This window comes from Mugil cephalus, chromosome 7 (genome assembly GCF_022458985.1).
Source record: "Mugil cephalus isolate CIBA_MC_2020 chromosome 7, CIBA_Mcephalus_1.1, whole genome shotgun sequence".
In the NCBI taxonomy this organism is placed as follows: domain Eukaryota; kingdom Metazoa; phylum Chordata; class Actinopteri; order Mugiliformes; family Mugilidae; genus Mugil; species Mugil cephalus.
Window position 1 is genome coordinate 8,882,221 of NC_061776.1, and position 21,768 is coordinate 8,903,988.

Genomic DNA, 21,768 nt, shown 5'->3' on the forward strand with positions numbered 1-21,768 from the left:
TTTACAGACGTTCCGATTCGCTTCAGCCGCTTAGTTTAACTCACTTAAACGCTGTGATCATGCATCAGTAATAATCTTCTCGATTTGAGGACTCATTTTTTTTTTTTTTTCCCATCTTGTATAATCATCTGTGCGGCAGAGCTGAAACGATCGGCACATTTATCAGCAGCAGTTCTAATGTTTAACCCTCCACGCTTCCTGTGACACACGTCCTCTTTCGTACCACGGCACATTTTCTATTTTGGATTTTCTACAGCTGGTCGATTCAACGAAACCAAGATCACTGCAAGCGTCACTTTGGGCTCCTGACGTTTCCGACTCATTTCATGTTCAGATATTTACTCCCGAGTTACAGTTTATGTCAAATAAAAATAAAAGTTTTGCAAAATGTTTTGCAGCTGCTGGGTTAATTATTTATCATTTGACATTAGGACACAGTGAAAAGCATTACCTTAGAGACCTTAGGTCTTCAACAGGGCGTCCGCACACTTCAGTATTACAGCCAGACTATTATTACACATTTAGAATGAAAAAATAAAAAGTATTTGAACCCGCATATTACTTAAATAGCTTAATATTGAATGCAAAACACTAATAATAATGTATATTTATAAATAGCACTATGCTGAGTTTAATACAGAACACATACAGTAGGTTGGACGTCTCTATTTAATCTCACTGAAGATGGTTTAAAGTGTTCGACCACAAACTGACCTGGAATAATAAGAAAGCAGAAACCACAGATGTAGAAACACTATTTTCACATACTTTTATTTCCACGGTTCTCCTCTAGCATTTTTTTTTTTGATTTTTTTTTTACATTATTTTTCATTTTATTTTTTTTACATAAGAACAGACTGTTATACACAGATATTGAAGCGGGGGGGCAAAGGGGGTGAAGGGAAGGAGACGAAAACCATACAAAATGGTGTCTACTCAAGCACAACAAAATCTATGTGTATAAAATTGTGTGGGTTGTTCCACTGTGGAGGCACCAACCACTACCTCAATTTATTTTATTTTATTTTATTTTTTTCTTTTAAATAGATTAATAAAAATACAATCTTTTAAATGGACCTTTAAAGTGGACTGCAGAATTAAAGATCTAGAGGCATGATTACTGGATCAATAATGTGAGGACGATGTGGGGTCGATGGAGCCACGAAAGGGGAGAAAGAGGTCGTGGCCGGGGTCCAGGGTTCCTCCCCCCTGCCCAAAACAAAAATAGATCTTTTTTTTTTTTTTTTTTACTCCTTTTTTTTCTTTTTTCTTAAATGGCACACAGCAACTAGCGCTGGCTACTTTTCACCATATACTTGTACACTCAACATGATCAACAACGGCACACATTGGGGAGGAAAGAAAAAGAAAAGAACACAGTCCTGTGTAGTTTTTCCGATCGAACCATTTGCTCTCTGTGCTGTAGTGCTTCCTAGTTAGATGTGTTTTTAGTGGAGAGAGCGAAAGGGGGAAGGAGATGAAGGTGTGTGTGTGTTTGTGTGTGTGTGTGTGTGTGAGTTTGAAATGTGTTTGGGTAGAGAAGGAGCAGCGCTGTGTGACGGTGGCAGCAGCGGCGGCTCCGATGCTGAAACGCGGCGCTTTGACGCCGTGCAGGTCTTTTTTTCTGTGAATCGGCAGAACTTCCTACAGCCTGACGCCGAAAAAGCACAAAGTCCGCCCCCGGCGACTTCCCGCGGCGCCCTCCTGTGGACGCCGCCGCTCATAAATACTCGATCTACGGACACCTAGCTAAAACAGTTTCCACTCTTGCATAACACGGAGACCACGTACACGCGCACACACACACACACACACACATACAGAGCCACCCACGTGTATCTCGGCCGATGACGTCACAGTCCACTATGACCACTTATCTCCATTAGGTGGCGCTTCACCAGACTCGATTCTCCAGTTTTGAAGCAGCACGGGGAGGTATAAACTGGAGGGGGGGGGGGGGGGGGGGGAGGAGGTGAACGGGAGCAGCCCTCGAGGAGTCATGGAGCTCAGGAATGTCGTGTGCCTTCTGCTTTTTTTTTTTTGTTGTTGTTGTTGTTGTTTTTAAAAATAGTGTAATAACGTTTTCAAATCACAGATCCGTTGAATAACCTGGCTGAGGTGGAGGAGCGCGCGGGCGTGGGGGTGGGGGCGTGGGGGGGGAGGGAGCCTCCCGACGTGGCCGACACTTTTTTTTGTTCAAGTCAGGGAGGTGAGTTACCCCCCCCCACCACCACCACCACCACCAGCAGCAGCAGCAGTGTGGTCTGCTCTGAGGCCCCCGTCTGTCTGTCTTGTCTGTCTTGTCTTGTCTTGTCTGTCCGTCTGCCTGCTGGCCTTCCTGCCTGGCGGCGGGTTAAGCGGTTATCTTGGACTTGGAGGATGGAGCCATGCACAGAGTGGCCTGTGGGATATGTGGAGAGAGAGCCTGGAGCTAGCGGCGCCTGGGACCCTGTCATCTGTTGGCCGGGAAGTAGTTAGGGTCCAAGTAGTTGTAGCCTGTGCTCTGGGGCAGACAGTAGTCTCTGTCCAGGAAGGTTTCAGACTGGTACACCGGCTCCAGGTGGTGGTTCGGCTTGTGGGTCTCCGTCTTGAACAAGCTGGACGAGGTGAGAACGAGAGGGAAAGTGACGGAAGGATCGTGTTAAACGGAAAGATCTCACTTTTAGCTCTGAATATAACATCAGCACCGACTGATACTTAAACGTGATAAAACATGTTCGATACATTTACCAAGTTTTTGCCAATTAAATTTTTAGTAAGTTCACTACATACTATTTACAGTGTTGTGAAAAGGTGTTTCTTATTTCCACACCATGTAGGTCTGGAGTTTGTTTTCCTTTAATAATAACAGCCTTAATGTAAAAACTGCACTTTGTGTGAAAGAGTGACCCCTAAACCAAACAACCTAATGTTTGTGATAACTTGTAATGAGTCTTTTACTGTGCACTGTGCAGGAATTCTGGTCCACTAATTTTAATGTAATGTGACAAACAAAGGAGCAGACACTTTCCACACTTTTCCACTCAATAAATAAATAAAAAAAAAGCTCACATGAAAAACGAAAAACGTCTTATCAATTCAGTGAGAGGGTGCGTCCAAACGGTTATTATCAGGGGTGGGAAAATATATCCATATGACGATACATCGTGATAATTTGTAGTCCGATACAATATTGATGTTGAATGTCTTAATATCGATTTTAAAAGAAAAAGAAAAAGTCATGTTTTGGGCCGATTGTGAACGACTTGAGCAATAAATTGTAAAAGGATAATTTGGATTAATGTTGTTTTTTTGATTAAATGTATCACTGTCATCTAAAGTACATATATAAACTGTATTTTAAGCTGCATTTAAAACTTCTATGTAGAATATTGCAATATATCATGATATCATAATATCGCAATAATGTATCGTATCGTGGCTCAAGTATCGCGATACATATCGTATCATAAAGTCCTTGCCAATACCCACCCCTAGTGTATATTATATATTATTATTGATATAATATTTGTTTTTATTACATTTTACATGGCTAATAACCACTCTGTACGGGCTCAATGAACTCTACTACTGGCGGAGGTGGATGATCTCACCAGTCGGAGCAGTTGGAGCAGAAATCGACCGAGTTGTCCTGAGGACAGTCCTGACAGTGCCACCGGACCCCCTGGATCGGCTCCATGCCGCAAACGTCACACTGCACAAAAACAAACACACAAACACAGACGGTCAGCTGAAATTTTACCTGCTGTTTCTCCAACCACAAAAACATGTGTATATTGATCCTTGGATTCTTTTGATAGAGCAGGTAAACTGTCCAACCTCTGGGAATTTAGTGGTGTTAGAGGATATCGACTAATCTAAACCTAAAAGAAGAACTAATATTAAACAACGGTGTTTTTCTGTTAGAGGTGTGAAACCTGTGAAATAGTTCAACTCAACTCATCGAAAAACATATTAAAACCCAAACTGTTACAAAAATATATAAATCAGCTATTTAAAATAATGATTGTGGAAGGTGAAAGCTGAATGTTTGTGGTTTCATGATTTGATGCAGATTGTGTCTTTTAACCTCCTGAGACCCAGCGTCCTCATATGAGGACATTAGATTTTATGTTTGTTGCAGCTTATTCTGCTTCATTTAGACCTACTGTCCTCATAAGGAGACACTTCTGTCTGCAAAGTACTGGCAGCGAAGGATCAGTACACTTTATTTATTCTTATTAACTTTTCTAGTTTGATTTGACACGAAAATTTAACAAATTCACAAGTACACGTTTGAGGACGTTGGGATTTCATCGTTTCCATAAACTCCTACTCCTAATCCCAGATACCTAAAGATCTTAATCTTATCTGATGGAAATTAAGATGCGTTCCAAACAGGAGGTTATGTCCAGACCCGTTTATTAGAGAGAGTCTGGCCGATCGTCTGAGCTATCTCTCCACACTGATTGGTTCTGAGCTGGTCACGTGTTTCATGGGCGCCATGTTGGATACATTTAACCAACGTTCACCAAAAGAGAAGTGGCAATAACAGAGAATAAAACTGGATTAAAAGTTAAAATATGCCACAGTGCTCAGCCTACAGCTCCAGCACAGGATCAGGAAAACACGGAGGAAACTCCACCGTTAATGGAGCAGAAGATTAAAAGGAAGAACTGGATGTCAACTGATTTCTCCATGTTATATGAGGTAAATGTCAATGTCTCTCTTTGACGTTTGTTAAGATTTTATGCAGGAAAAATTAAGTCATACCATCATTAATGTGAACCTTGATCTAGGAAACACCGCTTTACAAATGAATGAAGTGTGAAGTTAACCAAGCCTTATGTTAGCGAGTTATCTAGACTCAAGGCTTAGAAAAATAGCAGCTACCATCATATCTACTGTGAAATCCATGTGTGCATATGATTTATGTCCATGTAGACAGACAAATTTAATTGACACCTAAATTTGCCTCGGTTACTATTAAGTTATTGTTACTAGCGTGCTAGCAGTATAAATACAATACAGTAAGCAGTTATTCATATTTCGAGTATTTCAAACTTGGATACACAAGACTGAGGAGAAGGTAAACACAGCTCATTTAGGATATTTAAAGTAAGTAGACGCTGGGATATTTAAGTGAGGACCTTTTACATATTAACAGACGTTGACTATAACATTTATGGGCCCATTAATGGTGAAAATAAGACATTTATTTCTTCCCTCTGATGCAGCAAACATGGAGCCCATGATTTGAGTTGGCCAGACTCCCTCTCATATATGGCTCTGGTTATGAGTTGTTTTGCTAAGGATGATTCGTTGCTAACAAGGATAATAAGCATGAGCTTCAGCCCTCATTGTATTTTGTGTATGTTGAAAGTAAACTTCATTAATTGGGGGGAATAATGCTGATGGGATAAACTGACTCTTCATTGTGACGTGTTAAGTCTTCACCTTGTAGCCTAGATGCCGCACCCCGGCCTTGTCCTCCTGGATCTCCTGGAGCTTCTGTTTCTTCAGTCGCTTCAGCTCCAAAAGCTCCTTGTACTCCGGCAAACTCCTCAGCTCCACAGGTACGCTCTCCTCATCCTGTCCTCAGGAAGTCAGACAAACACACGGGGGAAGAGGGAGGTGAGTGGTCATCAACAAAACAGCCCCAGCGTGACTCCGAGGAGCCGCTGTGACATTCTCAAGATGAGTTATACCCCGGAGACGAGTTTACAGACGGTATTGATCGGCCTAATTTTTCATCGTATCCATTATCCAGCTTTCGTTCTGTTTGGAAGGTAGTGTCGTCTTTCACGTGTGCGTCCTTCGTATAAGACAACGAACGTCTGCAACCTCCACTTTCTTACAGAGAGAACACAACTATCCGTCACACTTCCAGGTCTCGACAGGAAATAGCTTTGCGGGGGTTAGCTACCGACGGAAGCGCCCTCAGCGGATTCTTCGCTTCCTTCTGGTCCAGAGCAAAGGACAGGCTGGCGAAGTGAGAAATGACTGCGTCCACGCTGGTAACACCTCTGCGCCTCGACTTCATACCGGCGGTGTCAGAGGTTTTGTTAACGCGCTGATGGATACGACAGCCTGTGTTGTCAGCAGGGCACGGCGAGCCGGTTTTGCTTAAAGGTTACAGCCATCAAAGGGAGGGAAAGAAATGTCAGAGCTCGGATAATGGCGAGCGCCAGGAGAGGCTGCGAGGCTGGCCGGGTTTAGTCATTTTCGACCGCGCAAGGTGGTGAATGATCGGAGGAGGCCAACGCTTCATTTCATCCAAAAGGTGTTAAAGCGGAGCTAAGAGGGACGGGGGTCTGGATGAAATCGCACATAAGTGACAAGGTGGGGGGATATAGATGTGGTAATTTTGGCCCCGGTCTGAAAATGGGATTTTGATGAGCTGTGAAAAGCATTAAAACATACAAGTTTTTATCGTACAGGAGGAGATGTGAGGTTAATTAAAGCAGCCAAGTAGCAGCACAGAGTGTCCTCTGATCAATTACAAGATAAACACCCCCCCCCCCCCCCCCCCCCCCCCCCGGACACAACAAATCAAAGAGTCGTGAAGGCGCATGAAGATCTTTGCTTAAAAGTTACCGACCGAATCGTCGGCGGAGGGGTCCTGCACGCTGTTGTAATACGCCGAGCGCTCGTCGTCGTCGTCCATGTAGACCGGAGGCTCGTAGGAGGTCAGGAAGGTGGACGGCCGGTACAGGTGCTTGTTGAGGTGGTGCTGCCTCTTGCTGGACGCCTGGGGAAGCACACGGGGACGGTGAGAAGAGCAGACACTCGTCAAATATCGTTCATTTTAATGAATCTTAAATAGTTATGACGGAAAAATAAAGAAAGAAGATATTTTGAAATGCTAAAACTTGATTTGATAACAACAACAGAAGGTCTAATCTAGGTCTAGAGTCTAATAACACAATTGCCAAAGTCATTTTTGACTTACTGTTACAATATTAATAAAATGTGCTGCTAAATAAATTGTGTTTTTTCTCATTTTCTGAAAATCTTCAAACATGACCTAGTCAATTATGCTATTAGGCTAATGTTAGAAGACTGCAATTTTCAATAAAAATAACGTCTATCCCTAACTTGTCTTTGTTTTTGGACAAGACACGCCCTTATTTTTCTAAAGAAGTTTCATTTTTTTTTAAAGGCTAGTTTATTTCTTTGCGAGTTTAATTGAATGAATTTGAATAGTGAACCTGTTGAAAGTAATTGCAATTATTAGCTCCTGCTATATGCAGGCCACTTGTGTTGTAAAATGTTTTACTCACTCGCTCAAAAATAAATGGAAAAAAAAGATGCAAACATTAACCTATTCTACTTTACGCTAAAACAAATGGAAAAAAAATCTGGCATCATCTTTACTTACAGGTAATTATGTTGTCATCATACTGGAATGACATTAGATCAAACTGGGCTGAATGTATGAACTAAAATAACTATATGATACCACCAGATGTTTTTATGTCATAGTGACTATACTGATAACATGCACCGATCAGCCATAACATTATGACTATTATCTCCCTGTGCAATATCCAGCAATCAATGTTTGCAATTCAATACTTTTTGTATATGTGCCAATACTTGTATATTGTTTACTTTATTCTATTTCTTTTTTATCTTATTATTTATCTTTTACACAGTCCACTCTTTATTCTTGTTTACTATTCTGGCCCTATGTGTGCCGTTGCAAACTGCAACTTCCCCACTGTCGGACAAATACGGGTTTTCTATTCTGTTCTGTTCTCCAGTCAATGGTCATGTTGGCGATGTTGTGGCTGATTGGTGTATGTTGGCTGGTAATTAACAACAAATGCTGCACGGAAATGCTAAAGACACGTCTGAATCAAGTTGATATTCACCTTAACGGAGATAAAAAGGTAATTTTCTAAAAAAAACAGCTGATGTGTTTTCTTTAATATCAAACTCATCTTTATACGATTACAACACCATGTCAGTGACAGGGACAGAGTAAACGGGTACGGTTTAGAGTTTTGCTGACTTACCTTCTTAGTGTACATGCACAGGTTCGGTGTCCTCCCGGGCACAGGGATACCAGCTTTTGTCAGTTTGATGAAGTACTTCTGAACCCGACTGGCAACCTGGAGTGTTTTAACAAGAGAACGTCCGAGTTAATCGTTTCCGACCCGGGAACAGCTGCTCGACGTAATTGAGGTCACGCACGTGTGTCGCCCGGGTCCTTGCAGGGGGTGCGGTTATTGCACAAGCCTTTTAACACCGACCAGTGTTCCCGCTCGCAATTTAACAGATTGTTTGTCTCCACAGTGAACTCAAGAGTCACCACAGTAAACACGAGCAGCAGAAGAAAGAGGAAAATGTTGCTCGGCCACAAGAAAATCTGTTTGCATTTATTATCTTTATTATCACACAAAGAGGAACTAATGCACGAGGCTTTGACAAGAACACGTCTGCCTTATTTTCATCCTTCTCACCTGTTTTGCTGTTCTGTTGCCGAGCTCATCAGCAATCTTCTGCCACCTCCTGGACTCCACTTCCTCAGGAGGAAACTTTACAAGAAGCTGCTCCAGTTTTTTCTATGAAAAACACACAAAACATCAACTTATTTTACAGACAAACTTATGTCATAATTAGTAACATGACCGTGTAAAGCATCCGACTGGACACAAACACTCTGGCCATGACACATGTAGACGACACACAGCAAAATACGTTTAGATACTGGAAGAAAACGCAGCTTCTCTGATGTAGCGTTTGTGTTACAGTAAATTTTAAGTTTTAGATGGTTTTATAACAAAAGCAACGCAATCATTACCTTGACCAATTATGACAAAGAGCAAATAGGCAGCACTGAAAACGCATCTGTTAGTTTTATTATTTGTTGAACTCTGGGGCTCTTTATGCTCTATTCATTAAACTGCTATTGTTTCCCTGAATATGGGTCCTGATTTGATTCAATTCAGTATAATTTAATTTCAGAGATATTTCTGTTTTGAAACAATTTTTGTGGAAGAATCTTGGTACGTCCGCAATATTTTGTGCAGTTCTTCTCTGCCATCCTTTTATATATATATATATATAAAAATTCAGTCAGTTTTCAGGTCTGATGATATCTTGAGTGTATATAAAAAAATAAATAAAAATTTGAATCTGATCTTCCTAAACAAGATCAATTTCAATTGGTCCATCATAAACTCAAGACAAATGCACCTTTAAGCGATATTTTTTGTGCTTTTTATAATCAACATGGTAATAGAACCACATGTTTGCATCGTGCAGATTAATGTCATTGTTACTGCAACAATCTAAAGCAATGACAAAAGCTATACAGAATATTCTCCAGCTGTAAACTGACTCATCCTCCACAATCTGATTCCTGTTTAACTACAGTTAGAGGTTTGTTGCTGGTGGAGTTGCACAAGCTTCTACATCACAAACTATCCAGCAAAACATTTAAGGCCCGTTTGTCTTAACTTTAAATGTGTTGATTTGTATTTGTTTTTTGCAATGACTTTCCTTGCAGGATATCAATCCATGCATCCATCCATCCACCTATGCATTCATCTATACTTCTATGCATCCATCCATCTATGCATCCATCTATGCATAAGAACAGCTACATTGTGAATGTGTGAACTACAGTCGACTCTCTCCTCTAGATTAATTTCGTAAACTACGGAGCAACATCGTTCACACCACCAACCTGTTCCTCCACAGTCCACAGCTGGTTAAATGTGTCAGGCTTGTTTGGGTGACAAATCCTCCCCCTGATCATCTGTCGAGAGCACACAGGCGTCAGGCGCGTTAGAAAGATTGACACAACACAACACAAAAAAAAAATAAAAACAATGGGCACTTTACATACGAAGCTGCTCGGCACACTGAATCCGTCGGATTGACAGAGAAAGAGCGGCTGTCAGACGCGAGCGGAGACGTGCGGTTGGGAGGACGCAGGGAAACAGACTTGACAAACAGAATCTTTTTAGGATTCATCGAGGGTTGTCTGGGAAAATGCAAATGCGCTCGCGCGGAATAAACCGAGAGAATCAAGGAGCTGTTTGCTCGGCGCCGACTACTTTGCGCTGTGTAATCTCAACAAGCAATTGACTCTGAAACCTCGCTGGCTGTAGTAAAAGACACGCACACAACAACAAGACATAATCAGAGGGGAGGGCTCCCCGTGTTTCCATAGATACCATCTTTAGCGCTCGGCTTGTGCTGCGTGCTTAACTGAACCGAGGACTAAAGAATGAGGAAGATGAAGTTGAAAGAGGTGTAAAAACAGTAACGACCTGATGATTTATGGGGCCGACCTGCAGGAGATCAGTGACTCACCCGCTACAGTTAGACGTCACTGCGTCCGCACTAATGATATAGTGGGAGAAAATCGAAGCAGCTTGTGTGAGCGTATGCACAGACATACCTGCGCTTGCCGGCCGTTCTCTGGAGCGTCACTCATCGGTAGAGACGAGTACATGGCGGAGGATTCGCCTTCCTTCTTGGGCTCGACGGGGCTTTTTGGTCGAAGAGGCAGCCCTGAAGTGGAATGACAGAGGAGCCTCTCTGGTGTTTCTTTTGATCACAAGAAAAACGCCACGTAAATACATGTAACCCCTTAAAAATGACACAAATACAGGAAAAGACTCAGCTCTAAAGTCGCCCGTGCCTTTGTCGAAGATGAGCTTCAGCCGCCTTGTTTTGCGTTTCTTGTCACAGAACTCCCTCTCGAAGTCGCCGAGGCCTGAGGTGTACTGCTCCCAGGCGATGTCAGGGAGCTGGACGACGCGCTGAGGACACGGCAGGCCCAGGTTCACCTGAGGGGCACACAAATCAAGGGTTTAAGGAAATTTACTTTTTTTGCAGCTTCCGTAAGGTTTCCCTGCAGTAATTAATGTCCTTCTTAAAGCTGGGATCGCTGAGGACGGGTCATCTCCACTGATTCCTGTTTCCACTTTGAAGACGAATGACGGTCAAACATGCACCATGTGCCATTATCAATTCCTCCTGTGAATCTTTGGTTTAGAAAAAGTTTGCGGTTCTTACGGAAACAACAGAAATTCTGTCGAGCTTCCAAACAAGAGATAAGAGCTTGTGTAAGAAAACAAATAGGAAGCTGGTCACTGGATTCTCTCTGGCACCGCTTTGCTGAGCCTCAGCGATAGCTGCACAAACACATGGCAGTCTGAGTATTTAATGCCGTGTGTTGTCAACAAATGCATCACCATGTTGGTGGTGTTGCCGCCCTTGCTTGAAAATCATGATGCTGCTGCAGAGGCTGCACGCCGTGTTACTGCGGTTCCTTCTGGTGAAAGTTTAGGTCTCTCCACCGTCGCGTTATCGTTACGTGATGAGAGTGACGTTCTTTTAAAGGACTGGTTCCCATCCTGCCCTCATGCCAAACCCTATCAGTGTTACTCTAACTACTCACTGATGCCCTGGTGACTTAATCAATTAAGAGTCAGTAAGATCTCAGATGTGTAAAAATGCACGACAATATCAGAGGCAGTAATCTGAATCCTTAACTTTACAAGCTAACCAAATGTAAATACAGCGATTTGCAAAACATTGAATACCTATTTTTCACACGGTCAGCTTAGGACTCCGGCACTAACAGGTCTGACATGTGTGCATTTCCTTACCTGTTTCTGCAGCTGGTCGACGAAGCTGATGGGGTCGGCCAGCGCCTCCCTCTGGTGACGTGTGAGCGTCTCCAGGTCCAGGATGGCTTGCGTGCGCTGGGCCTCTAGGACCGCGATGGTCTGCAGCAGCCTCTGATAACTGACGTAAAGTGGGGAAGCGAGTTTAGAACGAGAGCAAAAAAGGAAAAGGACCGGGGCTACATTATTTAACCTGACATCAAACTTTTACACCGGAGGTCATGCATAATTCAGCCGCGGGACCGAGAGTCGAAATAAACCGCACAAAAAAAAACCTGAAACATATTTCAGCTAACGTCTTACACGTGTTTGGAAATGATTCCAAATCTTTTGAAGTCGGCAGCTGATAACATCTCTCTAGTTCTAATGAAAGCCCTCTGGGTCTGGTCTGATCTGTAACCGTGCACGTCTCTCAGATTTCCCAGCAAATATCAAAAGCCCCGCACGGCGAAACGCTCTGTGTTTTCCAGCGCTTCGGGGACCCCCGCCGTGGAATAAAGTCCGACCTTTCCGCTCGCACCCTCCGGGGCAACAGCAGAACAGCGAGCTGATCTGTCAATGGCTCAGAGTGGGACTGACTCAGAGGCCTTCACGGCAGACGGGAACTGACAGGAATGTGACAGCGTCCTGCGTCGCTAGGACCTAATGCAGGGGCTCAGCGAAGCAGAGAGGATCAATCTCTCCTAACGTAACATGAATGAAAATCGATGCACAGGACGCGATTTATTCAACAGCTGCCAGCGGTTTAAAAGTCCTACAAGTGTAGTGCGTACGTGGTGAGTCAGCTGCGTTTAACGCTGCGCTCGGCTTCGTACGGCACATGCACAGCGGCACCAAAAACACCACCGCAAACTTCCTGTGCCACTTCCTAGCGACTCTGATTCAATGCAAACGCGCTAACTTCCACGGATGATCGGTGCATTTCATCGGTTTTTGGAGAAGAGGACGCCGGAGTCCCTCCGAGCATCCAGGGACAGAGTCCGGTGCTCCATTGCCACCTACTGGGGGCCAGGTCCACCGACAAACGAGGACCGGTGCCAAACGAAAAAAAAAGCCGGGCTTCGAATTAAGACCTGCTTCACGCGACCAAAAATCCAAGACGTTCCGTACACACGTCTTGAGACAAGTCTGTCAGTTCTCCACACTCAGCAGCTACAAAAAAAACGCTTGGTCATGCTTCCCTAAATATAACTCCTGGCCAGCATTGATCGGCGCCCTCAAAAAATCCTCCTTACTCAGCACAGCCAACCCTTGACATGTCACAGGGACCTGATTGAATTACCTCGCGATGAGAGAGCGGTGAAATCTTATTCTAAAGCCACTATTCAATTTTGAAACCAATACTGGTGTCTGCGATGGAGGGACTCCAGCTCGCGGTGCCTTAAAGCCCCTCCCGCCGTCTGACCCCCCCTCCCCTGCCCCCGGGGAAGACGCGCTGGAAGTCTGCTGACCTGCCACGGTGCAGTTAGCAGAGCCTGACCGAGCGCGGCCGGAGACCTGTCCGCTGACATAAACGTCCACTCGCGGATAACGAGAGAAAACTACTAAAACCGAGGTCAGCGCTGAGAAACCCTATTCCTCCTGAAACACAACTCATCTCACGGAGGGGAGAGATAACAGAAGCAATCAGCGGAGTCATTTTAACATCCAATCTCCTCGGGCTTTGGAGGACTGACAACTGGCAGTTAATTCGCGCCGCCGCCGCACCAGACTGAAGGTGGAAATTAAACGCTGAGACACGTAGAAACCTAAACAATAAGACGCGGGGCTATTTTTAGACGCTCGCCAATACGCCCTCAATTACTGAGAAAAGGCTCCAGAAATAACCGACGGCTTAATTAAACATTCTGTCCATGTGCTAATGGTGCAAATAATCAGATAAGCTCCTGTGGTAATACAGTTGTTTTGTTTTTTTTTTGTGTTTAAATCAAGAACGCGCCAGGGAAGTTGTTTTTCCTCGGCACAGGCACAAAACTATCAGGGTCGGGGGATAATTCACAAGAAAAATATTAAATTGTAATGTGTAATCTTTGCCCGTTTCTAAAGAAATGGATGCTGCACCTCTTTCGAGTGTCCACAAACTATTCGAATGAATCCTAAGATTAGAAGCCACGAAGTCACAACGCTGCACACGTTCTGACAGTGTGATTTCCATAAATATAAAATCCGAGCGTAAACCAGTTAATACTCGAGGGTTAAACGGTGCATTTTCAAAAACAGCAGCACATTCTTGCGACACCTCCAGTGCACGTCAGGCTCATTCAAAACCACGGACCAGAAATAATTTGACGGTCGCCAATGTGGCGATCAACATGTGTGACATGTTGATCAAACATCTACAGACAGCTTAAGAGCGATGAATCCCCGCGGGGGGGGTTCCCACATACTCTTTGTTGTGTTTAAGAGCCAGGTGGTCGGACTCAAAGTAATACACGTCGGGCTCCTCCTCCTCCTCCTCCTCCTCTTCTTCTCCTCCTCCTCCTCCTCTTCCTCCTCCTCCTCTGCAGCCTGGCTCCGCGTCAGCTCCTTGCTGCTCTCGGCCTCTTTGTCCCCCACAGAAGCACCGTCCTCGCCACCTGCCCTGTCTCCGGGACCCACGGACGCCGGCCCCTCGCTGCACAGGCCAACAGAGTCCGAGGGAGCGGGCTCCTCCACCATGGGGCAGGCCGCCTCCTCCCCCTCCTCCCCCTCCTCCTCCCCCTCCTCCAGCCCAACCACCGCCTCCCCCTCGTCCCTCAAGGGACCATTGTCTCTGGGAGGAGAGCTGGGCTTGGAGGAGGCCTTCCCACCGGACGCAGACCTCCTCGGCGAAGTCCGCAGGGTGTATCTGTGTTCGTAGAGCTCCGTGAAAGAGGGGGACGTGCTGGATGCCGAGGGGTTGCAACCTGTCTCTGTGGGGGGGGGAGGGGAGGTGGTTAAGGGGGGTGTAGTTTCTCCTGAGTTGCTGTTGTTGATTGGACTACTGTTCAAGTTAGTGGCAGAAGAGGAGGCGGACGCGGCAGCTTCCTGCGCTGGTGTTAGCGGCCGACCGTTGGCGTCGCCCTGGCTCTCCGTCACCTGCTCCTCGTGCGCCAGACACAATGTGTCCCCCCCCACCACGTCCACGTCCACCTCCACCTCCTCCACCTCCTGCTGCTGCTGCTTGGCCACGATCAACTCGGGGACAGGTTCCTCTGGAGCGCACCCTAACGTCGGCGCAGAGGAGGCTGGCGATTCCCCTGAGCCAGAGACCTCCATCTGCCCGGGGACAGAGTTTGTACAAGGCACGGTGGGGTCAGGGGATGAGGGGGCCCCCGTCTGACTGCCGTTCAGCAGCGATGGGAAGTTGGTGGGATTTGCACTAGGCTCTTCAGTGAGTACGCTAGATTCCTCCGCTTTGTTTTCTCTGAGTCCGTTGGAGGCCTTGTGAGCGTTCGGAGGCTTGGCTGCCCCGTCACACTCCACGCGACCCGCCGCCGCCTCCTCCGACTCCGACGCCGACGCCGACGCCCCCCCTGTCAGCTCACCTTCCTGCTTCCTGAGGACAGGCGAGACAGGAGCTGTGCTAGCAGCATTTTGGCCGGGTAATTCTTCACAACTCTTGTCCTTGCTAGGCTCCGGGACAGAGGCTGGACTTTCAGGTTTCGGAGGCTCGGGGTCCTCCTCCTGTCCCTGAGACTCTCCAGAGCGGGACCCCCGCTTGGCCCTTTTGATTTGAGGAGAGGCATCCCGCGCCCCCTTCCCTCTATCACAGTTCTCGGACTTCTCGGGGCTAATGTCTTTTTCCACGCAGGACGCGCCCCGCTTCCTGGTCCACTGGTTGGCCTCGGCCGGAGAAGCGCCGGAGTCGGCTACCTTTCCCTGCAACGCGGCCGGCTGCTGGCCGTCCTGCGGGCGCGCGTCCCGCTTCTCATCCTGCCTCGACTCCTGCTTGGTTTCCTGTTTGGCGTCCGGCTTCGACTCCTGCTTAACGTCTTGTTTGGCGTCCTGCCTCGACTCCTGCTTGGCGTCCTGCTTCGACTCCTGCTTCTTCTTGGGCGAGCGGGCCCGCGGCAAAGGAGACACCGAGGTCTCCTCCGGCTGGGCGATGCTGCGGTTCCTGAGGGTTCGACCACAAAAGTTCTCATCCAATCCATTGAGCCCCACTGATGACCTTGTGACGCGCGAGGAACGGGACGCGGCCATACTACGGCGGGTGCCTACAGTCTCCTCATCCTGGTGCTCTCTCCTCTGCAGCACAATGTGGGCACCTGCAAGACACACACACACACACACACACAGCCAGACACATGCACTTCGATAAGTCAATATAATGACGGACAATTTGCCAACGCTCACAGCTCAGTGTCTGCGGTACAGCGTTAAAAAATGCTAAAGCTAAAACGCGCGGTGTTTTTAAAGAAAAGCGTCCATCGTAAGGGCTTTGTTAAATACCGCTCGGGTCATTTCTCAGCTCACACCGGAGCCGTATTGATTTCTCCTGTCATTGTAACTAAGCAACACCTTCTGTCCACAGGCAAAAACTGGATGTCTTACACCTGGTCTGCACAAAAGAAGATAAACTGAAAAGCTCGGCGAGTTCACGCCGGCAGAAAACAAAGCGGGAGGGGGGGGGACAATAAAGTCCGATCTTCCATTTGGCCTAATCACACAGTCACTTCAGACTCCTCATAACAAAAAAAAAAAAAAAAAAAAAAAAGGCGACGCTTCGAAGCTCATTTGTATGTGCGGGGTAACTCGAGAGATGAGGTGACTACGGTTCAGGAGGCATCCGAAATGATGAAAAGACCCCGAAGCAGGCGAAGAAGGTGATATTCGGAAAAAGATTTCGACTGCTGCCAAAAATAAAGTCATCACGCAGACGGCGTACGTCTGTTACAGTGAAGGCCTATTTATTTCCTCCCTGCAGAGATTGCTGCTGCTTTTTCTTTTTTTTTTTTCTCTCTTCTGTGTAACATAAATGTGGTTTACTTGGTTGACTGATTTCCGACAGCAAAAGCAACACTACACTTCTTGCATCCAATTCAGCAGAGACACAGTTTCAACCAATCGCACGCCTTCAGTCTGGTTTTATCTCTTCGTAACAGGTGCGCCTGAAGGGTCAACGGGCTAAAAATCTTATTGGAGCACATTTTTTTAAAAAAACTGAAACACTAAGAACAAAGTCCTCTACATGAGGCATGATGATGAACTTCCTGACTCAATTCAAGGCACAACAAAGCCTCCCGACGCCGGCTCTGTGTGTCGCCGTGGTATCATGCAGAGGAAGACACTTCACTAGTGTGAACTACAAGAAAAATCCTGGCCGGCGCGAGCAAGGAAAAAAAAAAAAAAAGAACACCGTCTAAATGTTACCAGGCTCTTATATGAAGTCAATATTTAATTTCGCAGATAAGAGACGAAGCACTAAATCAATTTTTAAATGTAGCGTCCAGTCAGGTAAATAACTCGGTAACCAGTTTATCTCACTTTCATGACATTAAGGTTGTAACTAAACAAACACTCACTTGGGTGCATTAGTAAAAGCAAATACAGTATTGTTTTTAGATGATCTAATCTTTTTATTTTTAGGTTTGCGATAAACCGCAACCACCATTCTTCTTCTGTTTAAATGGACGTCCCAAGATGATGTTAAACATCTAGTAGTGAACACAGGTTTTCTGAAGCCAAGGTACAAAAATAAAACAAAAAAAAACAAGATTCGCTACATTAGCTCTAACAAGGCTATTTATTAACCCTAAATCCAGTCACGTGGTGCAAATGTGATGTAGGAGAAATATATATATAGAATAAAAGATGGTAATTGAAGTGTATGATCATTTTATAAGATGTAATCTGTTAAACCTGAATTAAACTCAAAGTTATATTTCTTGTTTAGCCTATCACACGGACAACGATGAGGCTGTCAAAAGGATAGAAATCCTCCAATTGGAAACACAACCAACCTTCATGAAGCAAAGATTTAACGCCATTACATTAGAATGCATTTGTTTTCACTAGTGTACCTAATGAACTGGCAGTGCACACATAATGCTGAGAGAAACCAGCTTATTCTGGCTTTTGCCACACAGTGTAAAGGTCGTGTAAATGTGGGCCTGACCCCCCCCCTCAGTCATAGCAATTTACAATCTGGATCATTTAAAAAAAAAAAAAAAGGAAAATTAGCTTTAATATTTCAAATAAACAGAGTTTACATTTAGGGCTGTTTTAGAAACGCCTCGGACATCTATCACCCGAAACGACGCATAAATTAATTAGAAATAAAGTTAGACGCGCAGGCGGAGAAACTATTTTCAGATCCCAAAGACATTCCTGCCCCGAGTTCGAGGACGACCGGCTCCCGAGAACGTTCTCAGTCAACACAGCCACAGGAAACTTGTCCAGCTAATAAATCTAACGAAAGGGACAATAAAAGCGTGACGCGCTAAAGGTCGTGTTAAAGTGACATTCAGCCGGAGATGTCGTCACCGGCCGTCGTTTCCGCAGAACAGGAGACACAGTCACGGTTCTCTGCTCGTAAAGTGCATGAACATATTTACATTAATTCTGACTGCATCAACGTGCGGGACGAGCTCATCAGTCAAAGAGTGATTTAACATCTCCGTGTCGTCTATTCTGGGACGGTTCCTCCTTTTTCTCCTTCGCTCAGCGCCAGAGGCCACGCGGACCACAAATAACATTTTGATAATATTCCTTGAGGGGAGCTGACACAATAGTCACCTGGAACAAGCCGCCGCCACCACGCGCACGTTTTACTCGCACTCCACTAAGGTCTCCAGCTGGGAAGGCTAATGTGATTTGTCCATGCGTAAAATAAAAGAGAGGGAGAAAGAAAAACAGGGAGCTGGAGGGGGGGGGGGTGGGGTGGGGGGCAAGTTATTCAGACCAAGCACTCGCCCTTAGACTCAACACGCCAAAACTAATTAAGCCGGCTCATCTGACCTGCTCCCAAAAAATCTAGAAAACTAATCACTACACAACACGATAATTAGGGTTATGGGATATGGAAATTTTTGCTTCCAATAATTAAAGCGATGAAACTGGCGAGGTCTCAATAAGTGAGTATTAAATAAATCAGGTGCCACATTCAGGTGCTTGTTTGAAGGATCCGTTAAATACGCGCTCGCTTGCCAAATTATTAACCCTTTAAGAATCCACAGGGTCACATGTGGGACAGCGGCCGCTTCTTGAAACAGATCAGAGCTCTGTGCACAAGCTGTGTGAGTAAATGCTTCATGCAATGTGTCATTTTCTCCTGGTTTCATTGATAAAAGTCATTATAAGATTCAAACCATACAATTTTTTCCAAATAAATAAATAAGCTGTGCACCAACTTTGATTCCTCAAGAACAAAACCACTCAGAGTGATTCTGTTTTTTGTGATAGAAACTTCAGAGTCTTGGCTTTGAGAAGAAACCAAGACCACGCACGAGCTCCAAAATGTTTACGGACAGCGTTCAATTCACTCTGGTCCTAAATATGCGTTGCTGTTTTTATTGGAGAAAGGCTGGAACGATAAGAGGTCAAGCACACACGTAAAAACTACTGTATTAAAACATAACAGCCCTGCACTAAATTTAAGCCTCATGAATGTTACGGTGCTCAACATCCGTTTAAAACAAGCTGATGATTCAACTGCGTTTTCCTTTGTTGGGGGCTGTTAATTGTTAATTGACTAGCCCGTTTTAGCGCGACAAAACCACGTCCTCCTGAAGGATCACACCGTTAAATCGTCACCTTTTCCGACACAACGGATATGAAGAGGGATTTAGGCTGTTATTATTATTATTATTATTATTATTATTAATAAAATAAACCTAATATCTTGGCAATTGAGTGTAATAACTGTCAATACGTTGACGATCCCACTCGAGCTCAAGCTAAAAAGAAACGGACGGATGTAATGACTGGAATGTCATAAAGTGAAGGGTGCAACAGGGTTGCATATTTCCCAGTCGACGCGGTTACTAAGTCGGCGGAGACGTACACACATGTTGGACACTGTAATGTATAAGACAGTCGTTACAGAACTGGAGAGATAAATGTGATGTTTGAAGGCAGGTGATTAAAGGCAGCATTTAGTTTGGTTAGTTTTAGCTTGGTCTGTCATTATAATAGATTTCAAACTGGCTTTAAAAAAAAAAATAAAATAAAAAAAATCACTTAATCTGACGTGAGAGATAAACCACTCTCTCGCGTCAGCTGCTCATAACCCACGTCGGCCTGACGAGGGGAGGGGAGGGGGGTCACAAGGATGATAAAAAGGTCGAGAGCAACAGATTTAGAAAAACAAAACAAAAACAGTTTAATTTCAGGTTTGAGAGCTGTGTTCGTTTACTGAAAACTCTAATACTTAATACATCTGTTAGAGTAAAATATCCCCTGATCTTTTTGGGAACATCTCAGCACATTTCAGGATCACGGGTGACGATTTTAAATAGTAGTGTTTGATGTTATTACAGCGTAAACACAACACAGCAGCGCGCAGGTGTCATAGGGCCAAAAAGAGGCCCCGGCTGAGATTTTAAATCTGGCCCATCAGCGTTAATTTGTGAATATTACTGCAGTTTTTTCCAATGTAAATAACTTCTATTCCTAATGTGTTTTAGAAACAGACGCACTGAGACGCAGGACTAATCAGCAGACGGCAACGAGCTCAAAGTGCAGTTATTTTAGTTAAGAAATGTCATTATTTTACCTTTTTAAAAGGACAGTTTATTAAAAGTAAACATTCTCCTAATTTACTTGTTCTTCTTTGCACTAAAACAAATAGAAATCAATGTGGAGCTGGTGTTAATTATAGGTTATCATGCTATTGTGTTCCTTCCTGTGTGTGGCCCCACAACTAAAACTATTTTGACACTTCATAATGCTCTGGTAGTGTATAAACAGTGACCCTGACCACTATGTACAACAAACCATAAAACCCAGTATTTATTAGTATGTTACTAGTAAGTGCTGCTCCCCAGACAGGACCCATGTGCCACTCCAGACTCAATCAAGCCACTTCCTGATCTTGTTTGGTTGTGAAGTTAACACGTGCTGATGAGGATCGCATTACTAGTATTGTGACATGTCTCCCTCTAAGAGGTCTAACAGATGGACAGTGTGGCACCAGACACCGTAAAACCATGAGGAGCTTCCACTTGACACATTAAAAAGGTTTTTTTAAACTCCTAATTACACACAGGCAAACACGCACCTTTAAGAGGCAAAGTGTGGGGGGGCTGATGATGGCGAAGAAGCTAAGTTAAAACCCTCTGTGACTGAGATAACGGGGACTAATGTCTCTTTTATGATGATCGGACAGACTCTGTGCTCGTCTCTGTTGCTGACCTGTAGTTTCTACACTTCCACGGGGCCTACTGGCAACAATAAATCCACGGAGCGGTGCTGGGAGACATACCGAGGAGAATCGCTCAAACCCCAACATCCCGGCTAATCAGCGGCGACAAAAGTTGGAGGCACGAGGGGTGGTTACGCGAGCCAGACCGGACCGGCGTGTGCAGCACCGGCAGCACCATCAGCACGTGCCGCCGGTAAAACTCCCAAAGTTCACGGTTAAGAGTCCGCCGGGGCAAAACGAGCCGAGCCGAGCAAAGCTACACGCTAGCAGCATGGTCCAACTTCCCCCATAGCACGTCTTAGCCGAGCTAGCATGCTAACTAGGGATGTGCGTATCGATCCAGAAACGTCGATACTTCCGATTTAGACGTGTGATATTTTTCGGATCGATCCTCACATCAAAAATATCGATACTAAGTCCGCTTTCACATATAATATAAATACTTTTATAGCTCTATTCGCAGGAGACTAGTTTTACTTGGGGACCCCTGGTAATTTGTAAAAAATCGCGGAGGTCGTCTGTGATCTTAATCCGGTGCGAATCGTCCATGTCCGTAATTTGTGATGTAATAATTACACCACAAATTAGACCGTGGAAAGTAGCAGAGACTTAACTACAGATCGTGAATTTGAGTAAAACACAGAACCACGTGAAACACAGACACAGGAGGTAATATCGGAAATTGCAGGATGTCCCCAGGTAAAACGAATCCCGTGCGAATAGAGCTAAATACACTGAACCTGTAATCAATTATAAAAAAATCAAAAGCGTGAGAGACATGGAGCGCGGGGAAGTGTCCCCACACCTGAGACA

At 45.0% G+C, this 21,768-nt stretch overlaps 1 protein-coding gene across 1 annotated transcript; it reads right to left on the reverse strand.

The window, feature by feature from the left end:
- Positions 1–752: 752 nt before the first annotated feature.
- zzz3 (zinc finger, ZZ-type containing 3) lies at positions 753–21,258 on the reverse strand. The gene is given in 13 exon segments (XM_047589605.1): positions 753–2,597; positions 3,594–3,694; positions 5,437–5,571; positions 6,581–6,730; positions 8,001–8,096; positions 8,448–8,549; positions 9,677–9,748; positions 10,397–10,545; positions 10,640–10,787; positions 11,613–11,751; positions 14,018–14,100; positions 14,103–15,859; positions 20,946–21,258. Coding segments are annotated over 13 exon segments (3,174 nt in total). The 5' UTR covers positions 21,043–21,258; the 3' UTR covers positions 753–2,452.
- Between the last annotated feature and the right edge of the window lie 510 nt (positions 21,259–21,768).